General features: G+C 43.7%; 2 protein-coding genes across 2 annotated transcripts; both read left to right on the forward strand.

Moving 5' to 3' along the window:
- Positions 1 to 7,456: 7,456 nt before the first annotated feature.
- LOC112251305 (zinc finger protein 436) lies at positions 7,457 to 16,693 on the forward strand. Its single transcript, XM_024422229.2, has 3 exons — positions 7,457 to 7,767; positions 8,054 to 8,966; positions 16,268 to 16,693. The coding sequence occupies exons 1-3, from the start codon at positions 7,560 to 7,562 to the stop codon at positions 16,470 to 16,472; spliced, it is 1,326 nt and encodes a 441-aa protein (XP_024277997.1). The 5' UTR covers positions 7,457 to 7,559; the 3' UTR covers positions 16,473 to 16,693.
- Positions 16,694 to 16,930: 237 nt separating this feature from the next.
- On the forward strand, positions 16,931 to 20,558 carry LOC112251299 (zinc finger protein 358). Its single transcript, XM_024422216.2, has 2 exons — positions 16,931 to 17,247; positions 17,607 to 20,558. Exons 1-2 carry the CDS (start codon positions 17,055 to 17,057, stop codon positions 18,803 to 18,805), a joined length of 1,392 nt encoding a protein of 463 aa, XP_024277984.1. The 5' UTR covers positions 16,931 to 17,054; the 3' UTR covers positions 18,806 to 20,558.
- The last annotated feature ends 3,155 nt before the right edge of the window (positions 20,559 to 23,713 follow it).

Here is a 23,713-nt window from a genome sequence, read left to right on the forward strand (position 1 = left end):
TCCTTGGTTGGGGTCTGAGCAGATTTTTGTTGCGATTGCAAACGTAATAAAATGGTGGTCCGATAGTTCAGGATTATGAGGAAAAACATTAAGATCCACAATATTTATTCCACGGGACAAAACTAGGTCCCGAGTATAACTGTGGCAGTGAGTAGGTCCAGAGACATATTGGACAAAACCCGCTGAGTCGATGATGGCTCCGAAAGCCTTTTGGAGTGGGTCTGTGGACTTTTCCACGTGAATATTAAAGTCACCAACAATTAGAATATTATCTGCCTTGACCACAAGATCCGATAGGAATTCAGGGAACTCAGTGAAGAACGCTGTATACGGCACAGGAGGCCTGTAAAACAGTAGCTATAGCAAGTGATTGAGTAGGCTGCATGATTAGAAGCTCAATAGATGAAAATAGCTTCAGATGCAATCCTCACCCTAAGGCGATTGTTCTCCTGTATATTATGGGTACAGCGACTGCAATTAGAAGGCATCATGTTAATGTTACTACTTAGCTTCGGCTGGTGGAGGTCCTGTAGAACCATGTCCAGATAAAGCGTCCGGGGTGAAAAAGTTGAAGGAAAAAAGTTGAGCAAAGGAAAAAATACAACTATAACGGTTATTAAAAAGTAAAAACCGTAAAGTTGGCAGGTAGCAAAGTAACGCTAGCCACAAAACGCAAAGCAGCACGTAAACAACAATAAACCCTAGTTGAGTACAAGCTCTGTTTCACATGGTACATTGCTACACCAAACAACAATTTAAACGCAACAATTTCTAAGATTTTACAGTTAATATAAGGAAATCAGTCCATTTAAATAAATACATTAGGCCCTAATTTATGGACTTCGCATGACTTCGTCACAGATACCTTAAAAAAGGCAGGTATCTTAAAAAAGGCATGGATCAGAAAACCTGTCATGCAGCACAACACATCTCCTTCACAGAGTTGACCTTGCGACACGGGGCTGTGTATTATCTTGCTGAAACATGAGGTGATGGCAGCGGATGAATGGCACGACCAATGGGCCTCAGGATCTCGTCCCAGTATCTCTGTGAATTCAAATTATCACCGATAAAACACAATTGTGTTCACTGTCTGTAGCTTATGCCTGCCCATACCATAACCCCACCGCCACCATGGAGCATTCTGTTTACATTCTGAAACTGGGATACATCTGTGAAGAGCACACTTCTCCAGCATGCCAGTGGCAATTGAAGGTGAGCATTTGCCCACTGAAGTTGGTTACGATGCCGAACTGCAGTAAGGTAAAAAACCATGGTGAGGACAACGAGCACGCAGATAAGCTTCCCTGAGACGGTTTCTGACAGTTTGTGCAGAAATTATTTGGTTGTACAAACCCACAGTGTCATCAGCTGTCCGGTTGGCTGGTCTCAGACAATCCCCAGGTGAAGAAACCGGATGTGGAGGTCTAGTGGTCTGCGGTTGTGAGGCGGGTTGGACGTACTGCCAAATTCTCTAAAACGACATTGGAGGCGGATTATGGTAGAGAAAGGAACATTCAATTATTTGGCAAAAGCTCTGGTAGACATTCCTGCAGTCAGCATGCCAACTGCACGCTCCCTCAAAACTTGAGACATCTGTAGCATTGTCTTGTGTGACAAAACAGCACATTTTAGAGTGGCCTTTTATCGCTCCCAGCACAAGGTGCACCTGTGTAATGATCATGCTGTTTAATCAGCTTCTTCATATGCCACACCTGTCAGGTGCATGGATTATCTTGGCAAAGGCAAAATGCTCACTAACTGGTAAACAAATTTGTGCACAGAATTTGAGAGAAATAAGTTATTTGTGTGTATAGAATATTTCTGGGACCTTTTATTTCATCTCATGAAACATGGGACCAACACTTTACATGTTGTGTTTATATTTATGTTCAGTAATACATCTCGCTACATGTTTTTCCTGAACTGCGTCAGACTCGCTCTCCTTCCATCGTTTTCCCTACCTCAAGAATGTGCTTGAGATAGGGTATCTCTCTTGTCTTGTGTGTGTGTGAATTTCTGTTATGTGTTTCTAGGATGTTGCGGTTGTCAAGGCAACGGTTGGCAGGGAGGGAGAGCAACCGGAGAAGCGGGGATAGAGCAGGGTGGGAGTGAGGTCTGACTTCTCAGTATTACTAGAATTTACATTTTAAATCCATATGAATTATTAAAAGCTTCTGCCACTGTGGCTGGAAAATAGGAGAGAGAAAAAATGACAGGGTGAAAGAGGGGGGCTGCAGAGAAAGATGGATAGATAGATAGATAGATAGATAGATAGATAGATAGATAGATAGATAGATAGATAGATAGATAGATAGATAGATAGATAGATAGATAGATAGATAGATAGATAGATAGATAGATAGATAGATAGATAGATAGATAGATAGATAGAGAAAGAGCGGTGTAAGGAGAAGAGAGAAAAGGGAAGGGAGAGAGGGGTAGAGGGGGGAGCACGATGGGTTGGGGAGGATGGCTACTGGAGATGGCAGTAGGAAGGAAGAAAAGGTGATGGAGGTCCACAGAAATAAATGGGGTAGCTACAAATCCCTGACAAGTGGAAAAAAACATGGCATTATCAGACAGATAATGGGATGGATAGACTTGTTCTGTTTGTAAGGTGTGGTGGGGGCGGGGAGGCAGAGAGCAGAGTGGGAGTACGGATGGCGAGAGAGAGAGAGGGAGATAAAAATATTTTTAAAACACGTAGCACGACACAAAAGCAGAAAAGGAAGGAACTAGAGAGACAGATAGAGGTAAAGATAAAGGTAGGACATATCGAGCAAGGGAGAGAAAGAAGAAACAATCTTCCAGACTATCATAATGCAGTTGAACGCAGATAGGAAAGAGGGAGAGGGAGGGGTCTGAATCAAAGGTAAAAAGGAGAGCTGTAATAGAGGGAGAGAGAACGAGAGAAACAAAACGATAAATAGTGTACTGTATGTGCTGTGCTTTTGATGTTCAGAACCAAGAGCCACGAAACAAATACACACACACGTTCTGGCTAGAGTTCAAAGGAGTGTGTGTGTGTGTGTGTGTGTGTGTGTGTGTGTGTGTGTGTGTGTAGGGCAAAGGATCCGAGCAGCAGTAAGAAGGGATTGGTGTGTCTACAGACTTAACTCTGTGAGAAGATACATTCTGACTTGCCGGTTTTAGCAGACTGGGAGAAAGAATGCAGTGTGCTGCAGAGGACAGGGGAAAGGAATGGAGAGGAGATCTCTTGGGAGATAGCATTTGGGACTTAAAGTGAGGGAGGGAATGACACCGACTGCTTACACTCCATATTCTGTAAGAATATTTCTTTCCATTGAATACAACGCTTTATCGAAATCCTCCCCCCTTGAATGTAACACAGACCATCCCTGTACAGCAGACCCGGGCTTCCATCCCACGTCAACAACACCAGTGCTCCAGAAGCTAGCAGGCTAACCTCACAATGTACATTGTTAAATGGTCCAAATGATTCCAGGTAAATAACTATTTCAAAATTGTTCTGAAATGGCTGATTCAAAGCATCTTTCAGTTCAGGCTGATGATGCAGTATGTAGCCTTTTAACCTCCTAGCAGAATCAGTATTCAATTCATTGCAGATAGTGGCCTTCCAGATAGTCAGATATTTCTTATTTTAAAAGTGTGCTTGATTTGTACAGCAGCTTGTCGTGGATGGAGGGAGTCAATTCATTTTGAATCCATTCAATTCAAAACACTTGATTTATCCAACAGGGGCCAATAATGTTGGCAGTAGTGTAGATATGTAAAAATCCACATAACATTAACACACACGCCATGATCACAGCAACAACACCACCAATATGACATGGAAAGGGGCAGACCTGTGGTGGCGTGACCTGTTCAGCTCTGATGACCACCATATCTATAACCTTTCTATACAGGGTGTCACAACTCTCTTCGTCACCCAGGACACATTGCACTTGTGTGTCCTGGGTGAAATGCACTCCTGGGAGCGCCATAGATCCGGAAATCCACGATCAGTAATATGACTCCTGGTGTGGTATTGTTTTTTTACTACCCAACATTTTTTTCATTTTTTTCATTTTCTACTGATCACGTTCCTTACATTAACATGCTTGTGCAATATTGCTTACAAATGTAATGAAAAGACAATAAACATTTTGCATCTTTATTTCACAGTTTCCTACTTGGTGTGTGTGTGTGTGGGGGGGGGGTTCACAGTGGCTATACATGATACCACACTGGCCCCAGAAAACAAACAGTCAAGACAGTCGAAAACCTTCAACTCAGGCCAAAATCATATTATCCAATAGTTCTCAACTCTACAGCTAAACACTTAATTACTCACCTGCAAACATTCTAACTCAACCTTTAACCATAAGATTTATTCTGTACAAGATCATATATATATAAGATAATAACATATTTTCTACCCCTTTTCCAACAATAAGAGAAAGAAAGAGAGGAAGTGAGAGAGACTATGGGAATATCTCAATTGCATACTCTTCTCTTGTCTCCTTCTCAAAACCAACTGGATGAGAAAGCAAAAGGTCCCGCCCCTCTGACCTTCTCCTCCAATGGGGTTTGAGAAGGAGACGAGGAGAGAGGACACGAGGAGTAATGTAATTGAGATCTTCTAAGAGAGAAGGAGCGAGGAGAGAGAGGGAGAGAGACAAAGAAAGGAGACATTTAGAGAGGGTTACAGTTAACCTTCAGGGATTTCATTTTCTTCTCTGGCTGAACTATCTCATCGTTAAATCTGACTGAGTTATCGAATCAATAAATCCGATTCAGGGACTGCAGCCTCTCCCACACAATCGGCATCTCCTCTCCTGCATGGAGGACGGCAGTGGGCAGTCCAGTCCAGAGGGTCACGCACCTCTTCGTCTCCCGACAAAGCCCTGATGTTGATACCACCAGAAGATAAGAGGCAGACCTGGTATGCGTCTCAAATGGCCACCCTATTCCCTATATAGTGCCCTTGAGCCCTGGTCAAAAGCAGTGAATATGGAATAGGGTGCCATTTGGGATGTACTGTAAACCCAGACGACCAATGGGTGGAGGACCTAGGCTGGCAGTGGCTCACACTGTCCAGTTAACAGATTCTCTTGGGTATCTTTCTTAAAATGTAGCTACTGCTATTAACCTTTCTTAGACACTCAGGTGACACGAGACACTTTCTTTTGCACTTACCTGCATTTTCCCAGGAGAGCCACCGCCTGCATTGACCAGGGGGGAGAGTTGCAGAGGAGTAGAGAGTTGATGTTAATATAGTTAATATAGTATAGAGTTATACTTGAAGAAAGGAAAAACCCGCACTCACTGGAACATTCTTTACGTTTAAATGTCTTATATTTTAGCAGCGGTTATCAAAGCAAACGGATGCGCTTCTTTCTTCCAGGATAAGCCTTTTGAACCCAGCACCCAAATCATTTTTTAGACTACAAAACGTTTGAGCTGAGCACACCAATGTCTCTTTCAAAGATAAAGGGAACCCATCTTTAATCACCTTGAGCTGTGATTCAATTGAGTTTCGTTAAATATGCATACTACACTTGTGTAATGAGTAACCTTGCTTGAGACCTGAAGACTTGCCTTACTTACAAGCCCTTAACCAACAATGCAGTTTTAAGAAAATAGAGTTAGTAAAATATTGACTATATATAAACTAAAGTAAAAAATGTAAACAAAAGTAACACAATAACAATAGCGAGGCTGTATACAGGGGGTACTGGTACCGAGTCAATGTGCAGGGATAGAGGTTAGTCAAGGTAATTTGTACATGTAGGTAGGGTAGGGGTAAATGTAGGTAGGGGTAAAGTGACTATGCATAGATAATAAACAGCGAGTAGCAACAGTTAATGCAAATATTCCAGGTGGCAGTTTGATTAATTGTTCAGCAGTCTTTTGGCTTCGGGGTAGAAGCTGTTTGGACCTAGACTTGGCGCTCCGGTACCATTTGCCGTGCGCTAGCAGAGAGAACAGTCTATGACTTGGTTGACTGGAGTCTTTGACAATTTTTTGTGCCTTCCTCTGACACCGCCTGGTATAGAGGTCCTGGATGGCAGGAAGCTTGGCCCCAGTGATGTACTGGGCAGTACGCACTACCCTCTGTAGTGCCGTACGGCCGGATGCCGAGCAGTTGCCATACCAGGCGGTGATACAACCGGTCAGGATGCTCTTGATGGTGCAGCTGTAGAACTTTTTGAGGATCTGGGGAATCATGCCAAATCTTTTCAGTCTCCTGAGGGGAAAAAGTCGTTGTCGTGCCCTCTTCACGACTGTCTTGGTGTGTTTTGACCATAATAGTTTGTTGGTGATGTGGACACCGCGGAACTACAGCCCAGTCGATGTGAATGGGGGAGATTGAGATTGCATCATCTTCAGATCTGTTGAGGTGGTATGCAAATTGGAGTGGGACTAGGGTTTCCGGGATGATGGTGTTGATGTGAGTCATGACCAGCCTTTCAAAGAACTGCATGGCTACAGACGTGAGTGCTACAGGGTGGTAGTCATTTAGGCAGGTTACCTTCGCTTTATTGGGCACAGGGACTATGGTGGTCTGCTTGAAACATGTAGGTATTACAGACTCGGTCAGGGAGAGTTTGAAAATGTCAGTGAAGACATTTGCCAGTTGCTCCGCACATGCTCTGAGTACACACCCTGCTAATCCATCTGGCCCTACGGCCTTGTGAATGTTGACCTGTTTAAAGGTCTTGTTCAAATCGGCTACGGAGAGAGTGATCACACAGTTGTCCGGAACAGCTGGTGCTCTCATGCATTCTTCAGTGTTGCTTCCCTCGAAGCGAGCATAAAAGGCATTTAGCCCGTCTGGTAGGCTAACGTCACTGGGCAGCTCGCAGCTTTGTTTCCCTTTGTAGTCCATAATAGTTTGCAAACCCTGCCACATCCGATGAGCGTCAGAGCCGGTGTAGTTGGATTCAATCTTAGTCCTGTGTTGACGCTTTACCTGTTTGATGGTTAGTCCGGATTAGTGTCCTGCTCCTTGAATGTGGCAGCTCTAGCCTTTAGCTCGGAGCGGATGTTGCCTGTAATCCATGGCTTCTGGTTGGGATATGTACTTATGGTCACTGTGGGGATGATGAGGTTGATGGACTTATTGATGAAGCAGGTGACTGAGGTGGTATACTCCTCAATGCCATTGGATGAATCCCAGAACATATTCCAGTCTGTGCTAACAAAACAGTCCTGTAGCATATCTGCTGACTTCACTAGGTCTGTCTGTTGAGTCTTTTTGTGTTTGGTCTTCTGTTCATAGGCCTACCTCTTTGATTAAGGGCTGAATGGTAAATTAGTTGAGTAGTTGAATCAGATGTTGTTGGGATGGACCAGGATTGAGGGTTCATGTTATAAAACTACTGATGCAGAGGAAATTATACAGGGTTGCACTGCCCCCTTGTGGCTCAACATAAACAAGACAGCAATTTCACCTCCCAAACAGCAGGTGACGATAAAACAACATACACACTTCCGATTAACCCAACTACCAACAAACGAAGAGTAAAATCACAACATCAGCTGAGAGAGAGACGGGACATTATCCTGCAGTATTTTATGTCTTTAAAATGACCAAACTTCAACTGTTGAATGCCTACCTGACAGAACGTTTAACGGTAGTGGTGCGGGAGATTCTGGACGTGGTCGGGGACACAGTGGCCGAGTACCGAGAAGAGACGGCTAGGACGAAGAGAGAGAATGAAAGCGCTAAGAGAGAAAATGAAAGCCTTCGGCGACAGCTCCGGGACATCTTACTCTTGGCGGAGACAGACTGGCGTAAGAACATTTAGTCGGATTTGTTGGATTATGCTAATTTAATGATCATGCAGAAATTAGTTGGCAAACTGTCAACGAGCTAGCTACATTGGGTGACGTCTGTCTGTTGACGATTGACAGCAACGTTACGTTGGCTCGCGAGAAGTGCCCGAATTCCCGAATATCCCTAGCAGCAAACATTAACAACTAATAGTAGTACATGATTAATTACAATGTCATACATATTTACTCAATTTCTTACTTATTTAGTGACAGCACTTTGTCTTTGCACCCTCTTTCTAAGCAGGATCCACCAGCCTTTCTCTCTCTGGGCAGCAGCAGCAGCTTTGTGAGCAAGAGTGGAGCTCCAGGCAGGAACAGGACCCAGAGCCCCTGCAGCAGAGCCAGGTCAACAGACGAGGGCTACAGACACAGAGCCAGGTAGCGTTGGGTAAGGATGGGGGTCTCACAGGACCAAACCAGGGACACACTGAAACGGTCCGAGTAGAAGAGAAGTCCAGTCCAGTCCCAAAGACAGAGCACAACTCAGACCCAGAAGCCAAGGGTTTTGGAAACACCTCGTCCTTGGCACCATCTTTGTTCTCCTCCAATGCCCACTGTGCCACAACAACTGGAGCAGCCAACGCTGAAGTGTCAGTCCTTAGGACAGAGAGAAAGAGGTCCTCTCCCATCGACCCAATCCAGGGACGGATCAAAATGGAACCCAAGGAATGCGACGTCACAGTGAACCTTACCAACCATGAACCTCAATCCAGTTCAGGCTACACAGGTCTTCCTATAACACTACTACCCCACAACCATGAACTCTCAGGCGACGTTGGCTTCAAAGACCTTCCGGATATGGACATCTCAGAGCTCCATAACACACCTGTACATGACCAGCAAACATATGAAACAGATCCTGGGTCCAAGGACCAGGTGTTGCCATATAACGAGAGTAACAACTTCACCCCCACCGACTACCAGGAGGGGCGCCCACACCGCTGCACCCGATGTGGGGAGAGTTTCAGCCAGGCGGCCAGCCTCCACCTCCACCTCCAGTACAAGAAGCCCTACGCCTGTGACTGGTGCTGTAAGTCCTTCGCCCAGTCGGCTGACCTGCGGCGCCACCACCGCATCCACACGGGGGAGAGGCCCCACCGCTGCTCCTGGTGCTCCAAAAGCTTTACCCAGAGAGGCAACCTGAGACGACACCTGAGGTTGGCACACATTATTATATTGTATTATTATGCAGTGAGCTCCAAAGGTATTGGGACAGTGACACATTTAGTTATTTTTGGCCTCTGTACTGCAGCACTTTGGATTTGAAGTAATACAATAACTATGACATTCAACTGCAGACTGACAGCTTTAATTGAAGTGTATTTTCATTGGTATTGGGTGAACTATTTAGAAATTACAGCACTTTTTGTACATAGTCCCCATTTTAAGTTGGGACAAATTCACTTATGTGTATTAAAGTAGACAAAAGTTTAGTATTTGGTCCCATATTCCTAGCACGCAATGATTACATCAAGCTTGTTGGATGCATTTGCTGTTTTCATTTTTGTTTCAGATTATTTTGTGGCCAATAGAATTGAATGGTAAATAATGCATTGTGTCATTTTGGAGTCAATGCATTTTTTGGTCAACAAGAATAGAATATGTTTCTAAACAGCCGTCTATCTTCACATTAGTACATTAGCTTAGTACTGACTCTGTGGCTGGGGCCTGGGTATTGGGCAGGTATGGCAGTATGGACTATATAGGTTGTTGGCCTATGACAACTTGTCCTCCATTGAATGTTGATTACCAGGTTTATCCCTATCACCAGGGTCGGCTCCAGGCATAAGCACCGCAGTTGCGGTCTCAACTTACTATTAAGAGTTAGAATAGTAGAATACACAAGGTGCAAGTTCGAAATTTGGTTATGCATCAGCAATTTTTCTCTTGTTTTGTCATCACTGACAGTCACTCAATTAGCCATGTCAGATAACTATTTTTAGATTGGTAAGTTAGTCTAGCCAGCTATCTAAACTTCATGGCCAACTACCGACCGTGCACGCAGGGCACATGCCCAGGGGCCCTGAACTCCAGGTGGCCCCCATTGATTTTGTTAGTCACTCAGATATCATTAACATTGCATAAGTCATGGGAAATTGTGGATAAATAATTACAGGAAATTTACTTTAAAACTGAAAACAATTATCTCCATCACATGGCAATAGGGGTAGAATTGAAGAAAATTTGCTGTAAAACTGGAAACATTTTTGCCTTTGTCCCATGGCAAAAGGAAAGAATTAATGTGGATGCTACCATGATTACGAATAGTCCTGAATGAATCGTGAATGATGATGAGCGAGAAAGTTAGACGCACAAATATTATAGCCCCGCAAAATGCTAACCTCCCCTGTTATTGTGATGTTGAGAGGTTAGCATGTCTTGGGGGTATAATATTTGTGCGTCTAACTTTCTCACTCAAAAATGCAAAAATGTCCAACTTTATTAGTCCTGAATGAATTGTGCATAGCTGTAATCATGGTAGCATCCACATTAATGTAGAAGTGTTTAGAAACATATTATATTCTTATTTACAATAAAAGTGACTCCAAAAAGTCAATACATTACCATTCATTTCTATTCAGCACAAAATAATCTGAAACACAACCAAAACAAACGGCAAATGCATCCAACTGCTGTAATCATTCCGTGCTATGAGTATGGGTACAAATACTAAACTTTTGACTACTTTTTAATAGACATATAAGTGAATTTGTCCTAATACATTTGGTGGACTATGTACAAAAACTGCTGTAATTTCTGAAGGGTTCACCCAATATGGATGAAAATACCCTCTAATTAAAATCTGACAGTCTACACTTTATCCTCAGTCATTGTGCCATTTTAAATCCCAAGTGCAGTACAGAGCCAAAACAACAAAAAATGTGTCGCTGTCCTAATAGTTTGGTAGCTCACTGTATATTGTAGGGAATTTAGGCGCTAGCCCTGACCAGTGACTGTCAATCCAACACCTTCACTGTTACACCCAAAAATCCAAACTTCTTGACAAGGCTGCTAGGTGTTGGGTTAAAGTCTCTCCACTCCATTTATTTATTTATATATATATATATTTATTTATTTATTATTATTATAATATACACTACCATTCAAAAGTTTGGGGTCACTTAGAAATGTCCTTGTTTTCCATGAAAACATACATGAAATGAGTTGCAAAATGAATAGGAAATATAGTCAAGATGTTGACAAGGTTATAAATAATGATTTTTAAATTAAATAAAAAAGTGTCCTTCAAACTTTGCTTTAGTCAAAGAATCCTCCATTTGCAGCAATTACAGCCTTGCAGACCTTTGGCATTCTAAACTCTGCAAAAAAGGATCATTTGTAAAAATCCAAATACATTCACAGAGCTTCATTGTAAAGGGTTTAAACACTGTTTCCCATGCTTGTTCAGTGAACCATAAACACCTGTGGAACGGTTGTTAAGACACTAACAGCTTACAGATCGTAGGCAATTAAGGTTACAGTTATGAAAACGTAGGACACTAAACAGGACTTTCAACTGACTCTGAAAAACACAGAAAGACAGATGCCCAGTGTCCCTGCTCATCTGTGTGAACTTGCCTTAGGCATGCTGCAAGGAGGCATCATGACTGCAAACGTGGCCAGGGCAATAAATTGCAATGTCCGTACTGTGAGACGCCTAAGACAGCGCTACAGGGAGACAGGACGGACAGCTGATCGTCCTCGCAGTGGCAGACCACTTGTAACAACACCTGCACAGGATCGGTACATCCGAACATCACACCTGCGGGACAGGTACAGGATGGCAACAACAACTGCCCGAGTTACACCAGGAACGCACAATCCATCCATCAGTGCTCAGACTGTCCGCAATAGGCTGAGAGAGGCTGGACTGGGGGCTTGTAAGGCAGGTTCTTACCAGACATCACCGGCAACAACGTCGCCTATGGGCACAAACCCACCGTCGCTGGACCAGACAGGACTGGAAAAAAGTGCTCTTCACTGACGAGTTGCGGTTTTGTCTCAGCAGGGGTGATGGTCGGATTCGCGTTTATCGTTGAAGGAATGAGCGTTACACCGAGGCCTGTACTCTGGAGTGGGATCGATTTGGAGGTGAAGGGTCCGCCGTGGTCTGGGGCGGTGTGTCACAGCGTTATCGGACTGAGCTTGTTGTCATTACAGGCAATCTCAACGCTGTGCGTTACAGGGAAGACATCCTCCTCCCGCATGTGGTACCCTTCCTGCAGGCTCATCCTGACATGAACCTTCAGCATGACAATGCCACCAGCCATACTGCTCGTTCTGTGCGTGATTTCATGCAAGACAGGAATGTCAGTGTTCTGCCATGGCCAGCGAAGAGCCTGGATCTCAAACCCATTGAGCACGTCTGGGACCTGTTGGATCGGAGGGTGAAGGCAAGGGCCATTCCCCCCCTGAGAAATGTCTGGGAACTTGCAGGTGTCTTGGTGGAAGAGTGAAGTGACATCTCACAGCAAGAACTGGCAAATCTGGTGCAGTCCATGAGGAGGAGATGCACTGCAGTACTTAATGCAGCTGGTGGCCACACCAGATACTGACTGTTACTTTTGATTTTGACCCCCCTTTGTTCAGGGACACATTAATCCATGTCTGTGGAACTTCTTCAGTTTGTCTGTTGTTGAATCTTATGTTCATACAAATATTTACACATGTTAAGTTTGCTGAAAATAAACACAGTTGACAGTGAGACAATATTTATTTTTTTGCTGAGTGTAGTTAGTCAATTTGTTGAGGTAATCTGAAGCGATTTCACCCCATGCTTCCTGAAGCACCTCCCACAAGTTGGATTGGCTTGATGGGCACTTCTCAGCTCAATAGGGTTGAGATCCGGTGACTGTGCTGGCCACTCCGTTATAGACAGAATACCAGCTGACTGCTTCTTCCCTAAATAGTTCTTGCATAACTTGGAGCTGTGCTTTGGGTCATTGTCCTGTTTTAGGAGGACAATGTCTCCAGTCAAGCGCCGTCCACAGGATTTTTATTTATTTTAATTTCATTTAACCTTTGTTTAACTAGGCATGTTAGTTATGAACTAATTCTTATTAACAATGATGGCCTACCAAAAGGCCTCCTGCGGGGACAGGGCCTGGGATAAAATATATATATATATTTTTTAATACAATAATTATAGGACAAAACACACATCACAACAAGAGAGACAACACTACATAAAGAGAGACCTAAGACAACAACATAGCAAGGCAGCAACACAACATAACTACATGGAAGCAGCACAAAACATGGTACAAATATTATTGGGCACAGACAACAGCACAAAGGGCAAGAGGGAAGAGACAACAATACATCACACAAAGCAGCCACAACTGTCAGTAAGAGTGTCCATGATTGAGTCTTTGAATGAAGAGATTGAGATTAAACTGTCCAGTTTGAGTGTTTGTTGCAGCTCGTTCCAGTCGCTAGCTGCAGCGAACTGAAAAGAGGAACGACCCAGGGATGTGTGCTTTGGGGACCTTTAACAGAATGTGACTGGCAGAACAGGTGTTGTATGTCGAGGATGAGGGCTGCAGTAAATATCTCAGATAGGGGGGAGTGAGGCCTAAGAGGGTTTTATAAATAAGCATCAACCAGTGCATCTTGCGACGGGTATACAGAGATGACCCGTTTACAGGAGTATAGTGTGAGGTGATGTGTCCAACAAGGAGCATTGGTGGCAAATCTGATGGCCGAATGGTAAAGAACATCTAGCCGCTCCAGAGCACCCTTACCTGCCGATCTATAAATTACGTCTCCGTAATCTAGCATGGGTAGGATGGTCATCTGAATCAGGGTTAGTTTGGCAGCTGGGGAGAAAGAGGAGTAATTACGATAGAGGAAACAAAGTCTAGATTTAACTTTAGACCGCAGCTTTGATATGTGCAAAGAGAAGGACAGTGCACCGTCTAGCCATACTCCCAAGTACTTGTATTAGGTGACTACCTCAAGCTCTAAATCCTCAGAGGTAGTAATAACACCTGTGGGAGGAGGGGCATTCTTACCAAACCACATGACCTTTGCTTTGGAGGTGTTCAGAACAAGGTTAAGGGTAGAGAAAGTTTGTTGGACACTAAGAAAACATTGTAGAGCATTTAACATAAAATCCGGGGAGGGGCCAGCTGAGTATAAGACTATCATCTGCATATAAATGGATGAGAGAGCTTTCTACTGCCTGAGCTATGTGGCTGATGTAAATTTGAGAAGAGCATGGGTCCTAGGATCGAGCCTTAGTGTACTCCCTTGGTGACAGGCAGTGGCTGAGAAAGATTTTATGACTTTATACACTGCACTCTTTGAGAGTGGTAGTTAGCAAACCAGGCCAAAGACCCCTCAGAGACACCAATACTACTTAGTCGGCCCACAAGAATGGAATGGTCTACCGTATCAAAAGCTTTGGCCAAGTCAATAAAAATAACAGCACAACATTGTTTAGAATCAAGGGCAATGGTGACATCATTGAGAACCTTTAAGGTTGCAGTGACACATCCATAACCTGAGCGGAAACCAGCTTGCATACCCGAGAGAATACTATAGACATCAAGAAAGCCAGTCAGTTGATTATTGACAAGTTTTTCCAACACTTTTGAGGAAAATGGCAAATACAAATAGGCCTATAACAGTTAGGATCAGCTTGAGCTCCCCCTTTAAATAAAGGATGAACCGTGGCTGCCTTCCAAGCAATGGGAACCTCCCCAGAAAGGAGAGACGGGCTTTGCGATGATAGGGGCATCAACCTTAAAGAAGAAAGGGTCTAAACCATCTGACCCAGATGTTTTTTTGGGGTCAAGTTTAAGGAGCTCCTTTAGCACCTCAGACTCAGTGACTGCCTGCAGGGGAAAAAGAGGCAAAAATAGCCAGCCAGCCTGGGTATACATGTGCTGAGCCTTTCGCCAAATGCAATTCTTGAGGTGGAGTAACTCTGCAAGATCATGGTCGAATCAGGGGCTGAACCTGTTTTTTAATTCTCATTTTCTTTATAGGGGTGTGTTTGTTAACAATATCACTGAAAATATCAAAAAAGGATGTCCAGACATCTTCGACAGAGGGGGACCAAGCTGATTCTATACCATTTTACAGAGGCCAGTTCATGAAGGAAGGCTTGCTTCATTAAAGTTTTTTAGCAAGGGTCTATGACAAATCAGGACAGGTTGTTTCACTGAGCAGCCATTACAAACACAGGCTGTAAAACAGCGATCACTAAGGTCATTACAGAAAACACCAGACTGATACCTATCAGAAGTATTTGTGAGGATAACATCAAGGAGAGTAGCCTTTTCTGGGTGTTTGGAGTCATACCTTGTGGGATTGGTAATAATCTGAGAAAGATTTAGGGAGTATGGCATGGCGTTGCAAAATGGAGTGATAGCCTTCCTTCTTCAAGATCCCTTCTACCCTGTACAAATCTCCCACTTTACCACCAAAGCACACCCAGCCAATTACATTGCCCCCACCATGCTTGACAGATGGCATCAAGCACTCCTCCAGCATCTTTTCATTTTTTCTGTGTCTCACGAATGTTCTTCTTTGTGATCCGAACACCTCAAACTTAGATTTGTTTGTCCATAACACTTTTTTCCAATCTTCCTCTGTCCAGTGTCTGTTCTTTTGCCCATCTTAATATTTTATTTTCATTGGCCAGTCTGAGATATGGCTTTTTCTTTGCAACTCTGCCTAGAAGGCCAGCATCCCGGAGTCACCTCTTCACTGTTGACGTACTATTTAATGGTACTATTTAATGCTGGTACTATTTAATGAAGCTGCCAGTTGAGGACTTGTGAGGTGTCTGTTTCTCAAACTAGACACTCTAATGTACTTGTCCTCTTTTTCAGTTGTGCACCCACTGTTTCTATTCTGGTTAGAGAAGGGAGTAGTACACAGCGTTGTACGAGATCTTCAGTTTCTTGCCAATTTCTCGCATGGAATAGCCTTAATTTCTCAGAACAAGAATAGACTGACTAGTTTCAGAAGAAAGGTCGTTGTTTCTGGCCATTTGGATCCTGTAATCGAACCTACAAATGCTGATACTCCAGATACTCAAAACTAGTCTAAAGAAGGCCAGTTTCATTGCTTTTTTAATTAGAACAAAAGTTTTCAGCTGTGCTGAAACATAATTGCAAAAGGGTTTTCTAATGATCAATTAGCCTTTTAAAATGATGAACTTGGATTAGCTAACACAAGGTGCCATTGGAACACAGGAGTGATGGTTGCTGATAATGGACCTCTACGCCTATGTAAATATTCCATAAAAAATCTGCTGTTTCCAGCTACAATAGTCATTTACAACAATAATAATATCTACACTGTATTTCTGACCAATTTGATGTTATTTTAATGGACAAAAAAATGTGCTTTTCTTTCAAAAACAAGGACATTTCTAAGTGACCCCAATCTTTTGAACAGTAGTATAGATATATTTATTTTATTTATTCTTTCTTATATATTATAGGATCCACACCGGTGAGAGACCCTACAGCTGCCCCTACTGCCACAGGACTTTCAGCGACGGAGACACCATGAAAAAGCACAAACGGACTCACTCTGGGGAAAAACCCTATCGCTGTGTCCAGTGTCCCAAGAGCTTCACTGTGGCCAGCGGCCTGCGGGTACACCTGAACACACACCTGACAGATGCAGGGCAGCTCGTCACATGAAGTCAATGTGCTCCACCTTTTCAAACACCGGAATACATGAATGGATTGTGAAACGTTGAAGTGTTTTAGCCTTAGGAATATTTCCTAAATATATTTATTGGAATTAATAACAGTGCTGTAGAAAACAAATGGATAATGTCACCTTAGATGATGTTTCCAGCTTGATTGAAGAGTGTGTGTTTGTGAACATGAATTAAATCAGTCCGTCATTTAAATATTAATATTGCATGTCTGATTCTGTATTTATTTTGTATTAACATTAAACCACCTTTCAGGTTGTTTATTTCCAAAAGGAAGATGCCAGATGCTTGACTCACATCACCTTCACTCAAGATATGTATTAATATACTAGGTAATAAGGGTGCAAACCAAACAGATTTTAAGTAGAAAGTCCCTTTAAAAAGTTTTCCTCCCCCTTTTCATGAATTACGGTAGCGTTTTTATCACATGACCAAGGAGAGTTAAAGAAAGAGGAAGTGAATGCTTTCGCCGAGGTGTTTACAGAACAATCTAGCTTGGGTCGTTACTAGGAGGCTTTCAGTGGATTTTAACAAATATTTGGGGGAGGCTAATTTCTAGAAAATGGCCAAACTACAGCTTTTGAATGCTTACCTCACCGAGCGGTTAATGGTGGCTGTAGATGAGATACTGGAGGTTGTTGGGGGGACAGTGTCAGAATTCGAGGAGGAGACTGCCCGGACGAAGAGAGAGAATGAACTCCTAAAACGAAGGCTACGAGAAGTTGGACTCGACACGGGAACGGAGTGTTCAGCAGGTGATGATGCAAATGGCTCTTTGTCTATTGTCTGAAAAAACGGACCTCTCCTCATCTACTTTATTTGCACCCATCTGAGAGAAAAAAAGACCTCTGCTGACCATACTGTTTTCACCTGTCAATTATTTCACTGAGTGTATATTAAGGGGAGGTGATGCAGGTTTTTCTAGAAGATTATGATATGGGGCATTTGGACAGTCTCAAGCCTTGTAGATCACCAGATTACACAAACAAGCTCATCCTACAGAATGCTCGAGAACTCGTGTCTGGGTCGTTGCTTCTGTAGTTGTTTAAACTTAATCAATCTGATTTGTTTCTCTTTTCTGTCTGTTTGTTGGTATGTCCGTCTGTCCATCCAGTCTCGACCAGGCCTGTTTCTCTCTCTGTGTCTGGGCAGCACCAGTGGAGCGCCGACCAGGGTCCAGACCCTGAGTCTACACACACCCAGAACCACATGGTAATGAGCCAGGATGAGATGCCTGCCACACATAGCCAGCTACCCACAGACTGCACCGAGTGGAAGAGTCTGTGTAACTCTCCATGTACCCTGTCCTCACAACAGACCGATACATCGGCTACCACCCCAGTAGTAGCTCCATTGACTTCAGCGTCCGTGAAAAGGGACTTGGACGAAGAAGACGACCAGCATCTCCTTCCCTCTGCAAATCCCTTCAGCAGCACATCATGCCCCGTGGACAGAGTGGTTTTACACTATAACTCTGAGGGCATCAAAACAGAGCCTAGTGATACTAGCCCTACTGACTTGGGGTCAGTATCTGCTCAGATGGGGTATGGTGAACTAAACCCCAGTTCGGACCCTGGACCAGCCACTGTTGAAACCAGGTACACTGTCTCAGACCTGAGCGCTGACCTGGAGTCAGTGGTTGCAGAGAGCAGCAGGTATGGTGCCTCCACTGCCTCGGGCGTCCCCACTGACCTGGTATCAGCTAGTGCTGCCATGATCCCAGATGGCTTTTTCCGTCAGATTGGCAGCGATGGTTGTGTAACAACAGGGCCAGAACAAGACTTTGGGGACGCCACCACCACCAGTACCGTAGGTCCCTTGACATCCCAGTTCTACCTGGGTCAAACCAGACGTCAACAACAAACAAATAGATCAACAAATAGGTGTCATCAACAAATTAACAGGTCCACAAACAACAGGGGTCAACAACAAACTAACAACAGGGGGGATCAGAGGTCCCACACGTGCCCTCAGTGTGGTAAGATATTCAGTCACGGGTCACGCCTCAAGATCCACCTCCGCATTCACACAGGGGAGAAGCCTTACGTTTGTGCACTGTGTGGCAAGCGATTCAACAACGATGGCACACTGAGGAACCACCGGCGTGTTCACACTGAGCTGCGTCTGTACGGCTGCCCTGTCTGCGGCATGAGCTTCAAGGACGCCTACACGTGTAGGAAGCACCAGCGTGTTCATAATGGACTGCGGCCTGCCGGAGACTCGGCCCACACCTGCAGCTTGTGTGGCAAGGCTTTCAGTGAGGCGGCTAAGCTGACTAAACACATCAGGACTCATGCGTCAGTCATTGGATGAGGGCAGTACGACCTATAAAGGCTTTTTTATAGCAATCATAAAGGATTTATAAGCACTATATAAATGCTTCACATATAATCTATAAGCGTATGTTATACACTATAAATGGTGTATAAAGGGTGACGTAACAATTACCACTGTAGGGTTTATTGTAAGTTAATAGACCATTTCTAGATTATGACTTACACTTATGATTTGTAAAGCCTTTAAGTAGTGCTATATAAAGCCTTTATTGTACTTTGCAACGGAGCTCCCAGGTGGCGCGTCCTGCTCAGGCACTTCACCTGACGTGCAGAGGGGCGTCACTACAGCCTGACGTGCAGACGGGCGTCACTACAGCCTGACGTGCAGACGGGCGTCACTACAGCCTGACGTGCAGACGGGCGTCACTACAGCCTGACGTGCAGAGGGGCGTCACTACAGCCTGACGTGCAGAAGGGCGTCACTACAGCCTGACGTGCAGAGGGGCGTCACTACAGCCTGACGTGACCGGGGAGTTCCAAGGGCGGTGCATAATTGGCCTAGCACTGTCCGGGTTAGGGGAGGGTAGGGTTAGCATGCAATTCCTTGTCTTAACTTGCTCTAGCGTCGTCTTATGGCGGACTGGGCGCCTGCATGCTGACTAGGGTCGTCAATCGAACAGTGTCCCGTCCAACACCGTTGGCCCGGCTGACTTCCAGGTGTGTATAAGAAGCAGCGTGTTTGTCCAATCCTCACTTCTCCCGAGCCCGTTGGGGAGTTGCCGCAATGAAACACAATTGGATACCACAAAAATGCTTTCCTTTCTAAACGGTAAACAGATATGTATGAAAAACTCAAATCCAAAATGCTGGAGTATAGAGACACATAAGAAAATTTAGCTTCACTGTCCAAATACACATGGAGGAGAGTGTATGACCATGGCTGCACCAGCTTCAACGGGACATGCCTTTGTGTGCTCTTGTCTGTGGCAGATAGTGAGCCTCCTGCATCTGATTATACAGTCATCAGCGAACCCACAAGCAGTAGTTGAAGTCATCATCAGATGTGATGGACTACCTTAAGCAAGCAGCAAGTGTGTGTGTAGATTTTTTATTTTATTTGTACTGTGCGTGTGTTTTATTTTACTGTATGCGCACAGTGCATGTTTGTCCAAAGGGCAGCGGGGCTCAGTCTGTTACAGGGAGGTTATTGACTTTTGCTGTGTTGTAGTATTGATCCACTTCCGGCTTGTGACTCTGGGGGTGGAGCCTGCTGACCTTAGAGACTGCAGAGGATGAACCATGGGTTGAAGACGTTGGTGTCAAACACAATTCCTGGAGAGCCGCAGTCAGGTCTTTTTTAAAGAACGCAAACAAGCAATGTTTTTAGGATCTAGACCTGCAAGAAAAGCCGGGGTTATGTTCACTTGAAACTATTTGAACTTGTCCAATAAGAGTCACTGATTCGTTAAGTAGAAGGGAGGAACCAAAACCCACAGACACTGCAGAGCAGAATCTAAAGGACTGGAGTTTTACTCATGTGGTTTAGGAGTCCCAAAACACATTCCTTACCCCAGGAAATGTCATAAGGTCACGCTATAGGAACATTTCAGGAATAGGAGCACCCCGTGTCTGCACCGATCTGAGAATTTCAATTTGGATAACACAAACCAGCTTAGGATGCCTCTATTAGAGTCTCACCATATTCTCTGATAGCAAGTGCTCAGACTTCAAGTCTTATTGTGGCACTGATAGAGCCTAATGTACAGTAAATGGGATTATTTTTAAACGTGTGTTGTTGTAGTCATGTTTCCAGTTGCCTTTAATTTAAAAGTTTGTCACATAAAAAAACAGCAGCGTCTTATTGATTGTTGCTTGGTACTTGTTCTGGGCAGTTGAAAATTGGTTAATGCTATCCGGAATCCTTGGGACGTCCCTAACTTTACCCTTACCTAATCGTAACCATTGTACATTTCAACTTCAATGAGTTAACGTTAGAGTTGGGATATCTGAAGGATGCAGGATAGCAAGGACCGTTGAACATGGTCAGAGCGTTTGCTAAATTACTCAAATGTGAAATTGAACCACCAGGGGGTAGGAGTGAGCTATTTTACTGTTCAGTAGTACTGAGGGAGTACTGGATTTCCCTCAGCCAAGCCATTTCACTAAATAGAAGCCAAGTCAGACTTACACAGTAGTGCATTCCAAATGTACTTTCATATTGTAAACAAAACACCTGATATAAATGTAAGAACAACTTTTGTTAAAAGCAGAACAAGATAATCGAATACAGCTATTGAAACGTCAGTAAAAAAGCGACATTCACACATTCAGTCATGCATTAAGAGACAAAAACATGACATGAAATAACAATACAGGGACAACACCTCAATAATATATAAAGTAATAATCTTTTTTTTTTTATCAAATACTTTTTTGGGGCAGGGAATAGTTACAGTGGGGCAAAAAAAAACAATTGTGCAAGTTCTCCCACTTAAAAAGATAAGAGGCCTGTAATTTTCATCATAGGTACTCTTCAACTATGACAGACAAAATGAGACAAAAAAATCCAGAAAATCACATTGTAGGATTTTTTATGAATTTATTTGCAAATTATGGTGGAAAATAAGTATTTGGTCACCTACAAACAAGCAGGATTTCTGGCTCTCACAGACCTGTAACTTCTTCTTTAAGAGGCTCCTCTGTCCTCCACTCGTTACCTGTATTAATGGCACCTGTTTGAACTTGTTATCAGTATAAAAGACACCTGTCCACAACTTCAAGCAGCTTGGTTTGAAGAAATCAACTGTGGGAGCTATTATTAGGAAATGGAAGACATACAAGACCACTGATAATCTCCCTCTATCTGGGGCTCCATGCAAGATCTCACCCCGTGGGGTCAAAATGATCACAAGAACGGTGAGCAAAAATCCCAGAACCACACGGGGGGACCTAGTGAATGACCTGCAGAGAGCTGGGACCAAAGTAAAAAAGCCTACCATCAGTAACACACTACGCCGCCAGGGACTCAAATCCTGCAGTGCCAGACGTGTCCCCCTGCTTAAGCCAGTACATGTCCAGGCTCATCTGAAGTTTGCTAGAGAGCATTTGGATGATCCAGAAGCAGATTGGGAGAATGTCATATGGGCAGATGAAACCAAAATATAACTTTTTGGTAAAAACTCAACTCGTCGTGTTTGGAGGACAAAGAATGCTGAGTTGCATCCAAAGAACACCATACCTACTGTGAAGCATGGGTGTGAAAACATCATGCTTTGGGGCTGTTTTTCTGCAAAGGGACCAGGACGACTGATCCGTGTAAAGGAAAGAATGAATGGGGCCATGTATCGTGAGATTTTGAGTGAAAACCTCCTTCCATCAGCAAGGGCATTGAAGATGAAACGTGGCTGGTCTTTCAGCATGACAATGATCCCAAACACACTGCCCGGGCAACGAAGGAGTGGCTTCATAAGAAGCATTTCAAGGTCCTGGAGTGGCCTAGCCAGTCTCCAGATCTCAACCCCATAGAAAATCTTTGGAGGGAGTTGAAAGTCCGTGTTGCCCAGCAACAGCCCCAAAACATCACTGCTCTAGAGGAGATATGCATGGAGGAATGGGCCAAAATACCAGCAAACAGTGTGTAAAAACCTCATGAAGACTTACAGAAAACGTTTGATCTGTCATTGCCAACAAAGGGTATATAACAAAGTATTGAGATAAACTTTTGTTATTGACAAATACTTATTTTTCACCATAATTTGCAAATAAATTCATAAAAAATCCTACAATGTGATTTTCTGGATTTTGTTTTCTCATTTTGTCTGTCATAGTTGAAGTGTACCTATGATGAAAATTTACAGGCCTCTCTCATCTTTTTAAGTGGAAGAACTTGCACAATTGGTGGCTGACTAAATACTTTTTTGCCCCACTGTATCTGATGTTCGATATTAGTGTGCTGGTATTCGTGTAGCATAGGCATATTATTACCAACATAGATATCAATTTGTTATTAAAAGGTAACGTGAACCGTATTCCCCATCCCACTGACCAACATCTCCATCTAACTCAGCGTTTCACAAAATCATCTACACCACCACTAGTCTATTTCATAGCATAAAGGAGTTGTGCTTAACAACATCCAGGCCTTGTATTGTATATGATTTTTATTCAGCATGCATCATTTCCGTGGTGTGTAGGTTTGAATCACCTTTATAGACATAGAAACATACTGGTAAGTGCATTCTATCCTGTGGCAAGTCATCCCCATTTATACCTGGTGCTAACATGTGTCCTTTGGCCTGATCCTGTCCACATTTGGATTGTGGCCACATTTTTAGACAGCTGTAGACGATTAAAAGACGCATTGCTATCTGATTGTGATCAGATCTTATAAGTGTAAACAGACAAGATAAGGAAAATATCAGGAAGATGGACGCATGTTAGAACCAGGTATAAACAGGGCTCTAGAGAGCTTAGAAATGCTTCATCTTTGCTGAGTTCCAAATTGACCCATAACCCCTACCACTTAGACACTACAGTAGATCTGAAAGGTTTCAATAGGATCCAAATCAATATGGTTATGGCTTCCCCCTTGCGTTCTGATAAGCTAGGTGGAATTTCCCCCACATTTTTGGTCTATCCAATCCTCTCAGATCTATAGGCATTCGTAGGTGGTAAGGGGCTAGAGGGATGATTTGATCTGTGTCTTGATTCTCCACACTTGCCTTGAAGGAGTTTCTACGGTTGATATATCCATGACTGGAAGTGTGCAACTTTGGGAGAAGGGTGAAGAATTAGGACTCAGCCTTGTGTCTCAGTAGATGTGTGGCCTTATTCATGACTTACGGATCTTAGGAGCTCATTGGTCAGTATGTGCCAGCGCTCCACACTCTGACCCTTGTTCTTAAGGCAGTCCATCCAATGGCGGAGGGTGTCTCCCTGTGAGTGA

Source organism: Oncorhynchus tshawytscha, linkage group LG01, assembly GCF_018296145.1.
Source record: "Oncorhynchus tshawytscha isolate Ot180627B linkage group LG01, Otsh_v2.0, whole genome shotgun sequence".
In the NCBI taxonomy this organism is placed as follows: Eukaryota; Metazoa; Chordata; class Actinopteri; order Salmoniformes; family Salmonidae; genus Oncorhynchus; species Oncorhynchus tshawytscha.

Bases quoted from the DNA above. Each gene is read 5' to 3' on its own strand.
- LOC112251305 (XM_024422229.2), top strand. From the start codon at position 7,560: ATGACCAAACTTCAACTGTTGAATGCCTACCTGACAGAACGTTTAACG. The intron at 7,768-8,053 runs GTAAGAACATTT...CTTTCTAAGCAG, and splicing joins CTTGGCGGAGACAGACTGGC to GATCCACCAGCCTTTCTCTC. The intron at 8,967-16,267 runs GTTGGCACACAT...TATATATTATAG, and splicing joins AACCTGAGACGACACCTGAG to GATCCACACCGGTGAGAGAC.
- LOC112251299 (XM_024422216.2), top strand. From the start codon at position 17,055: ATGGCCAAACTACAGCTTTTGAATGCTTACCTCACCGAGCGGTTAATG. The intron at 17,248-17,606 runs GTGATGATGCAA...CTGTCCATCCAG, and splicing joins GGGAACGGAGTGTTCAGCAG to TCTCGACCAGGCCTGTTTCT.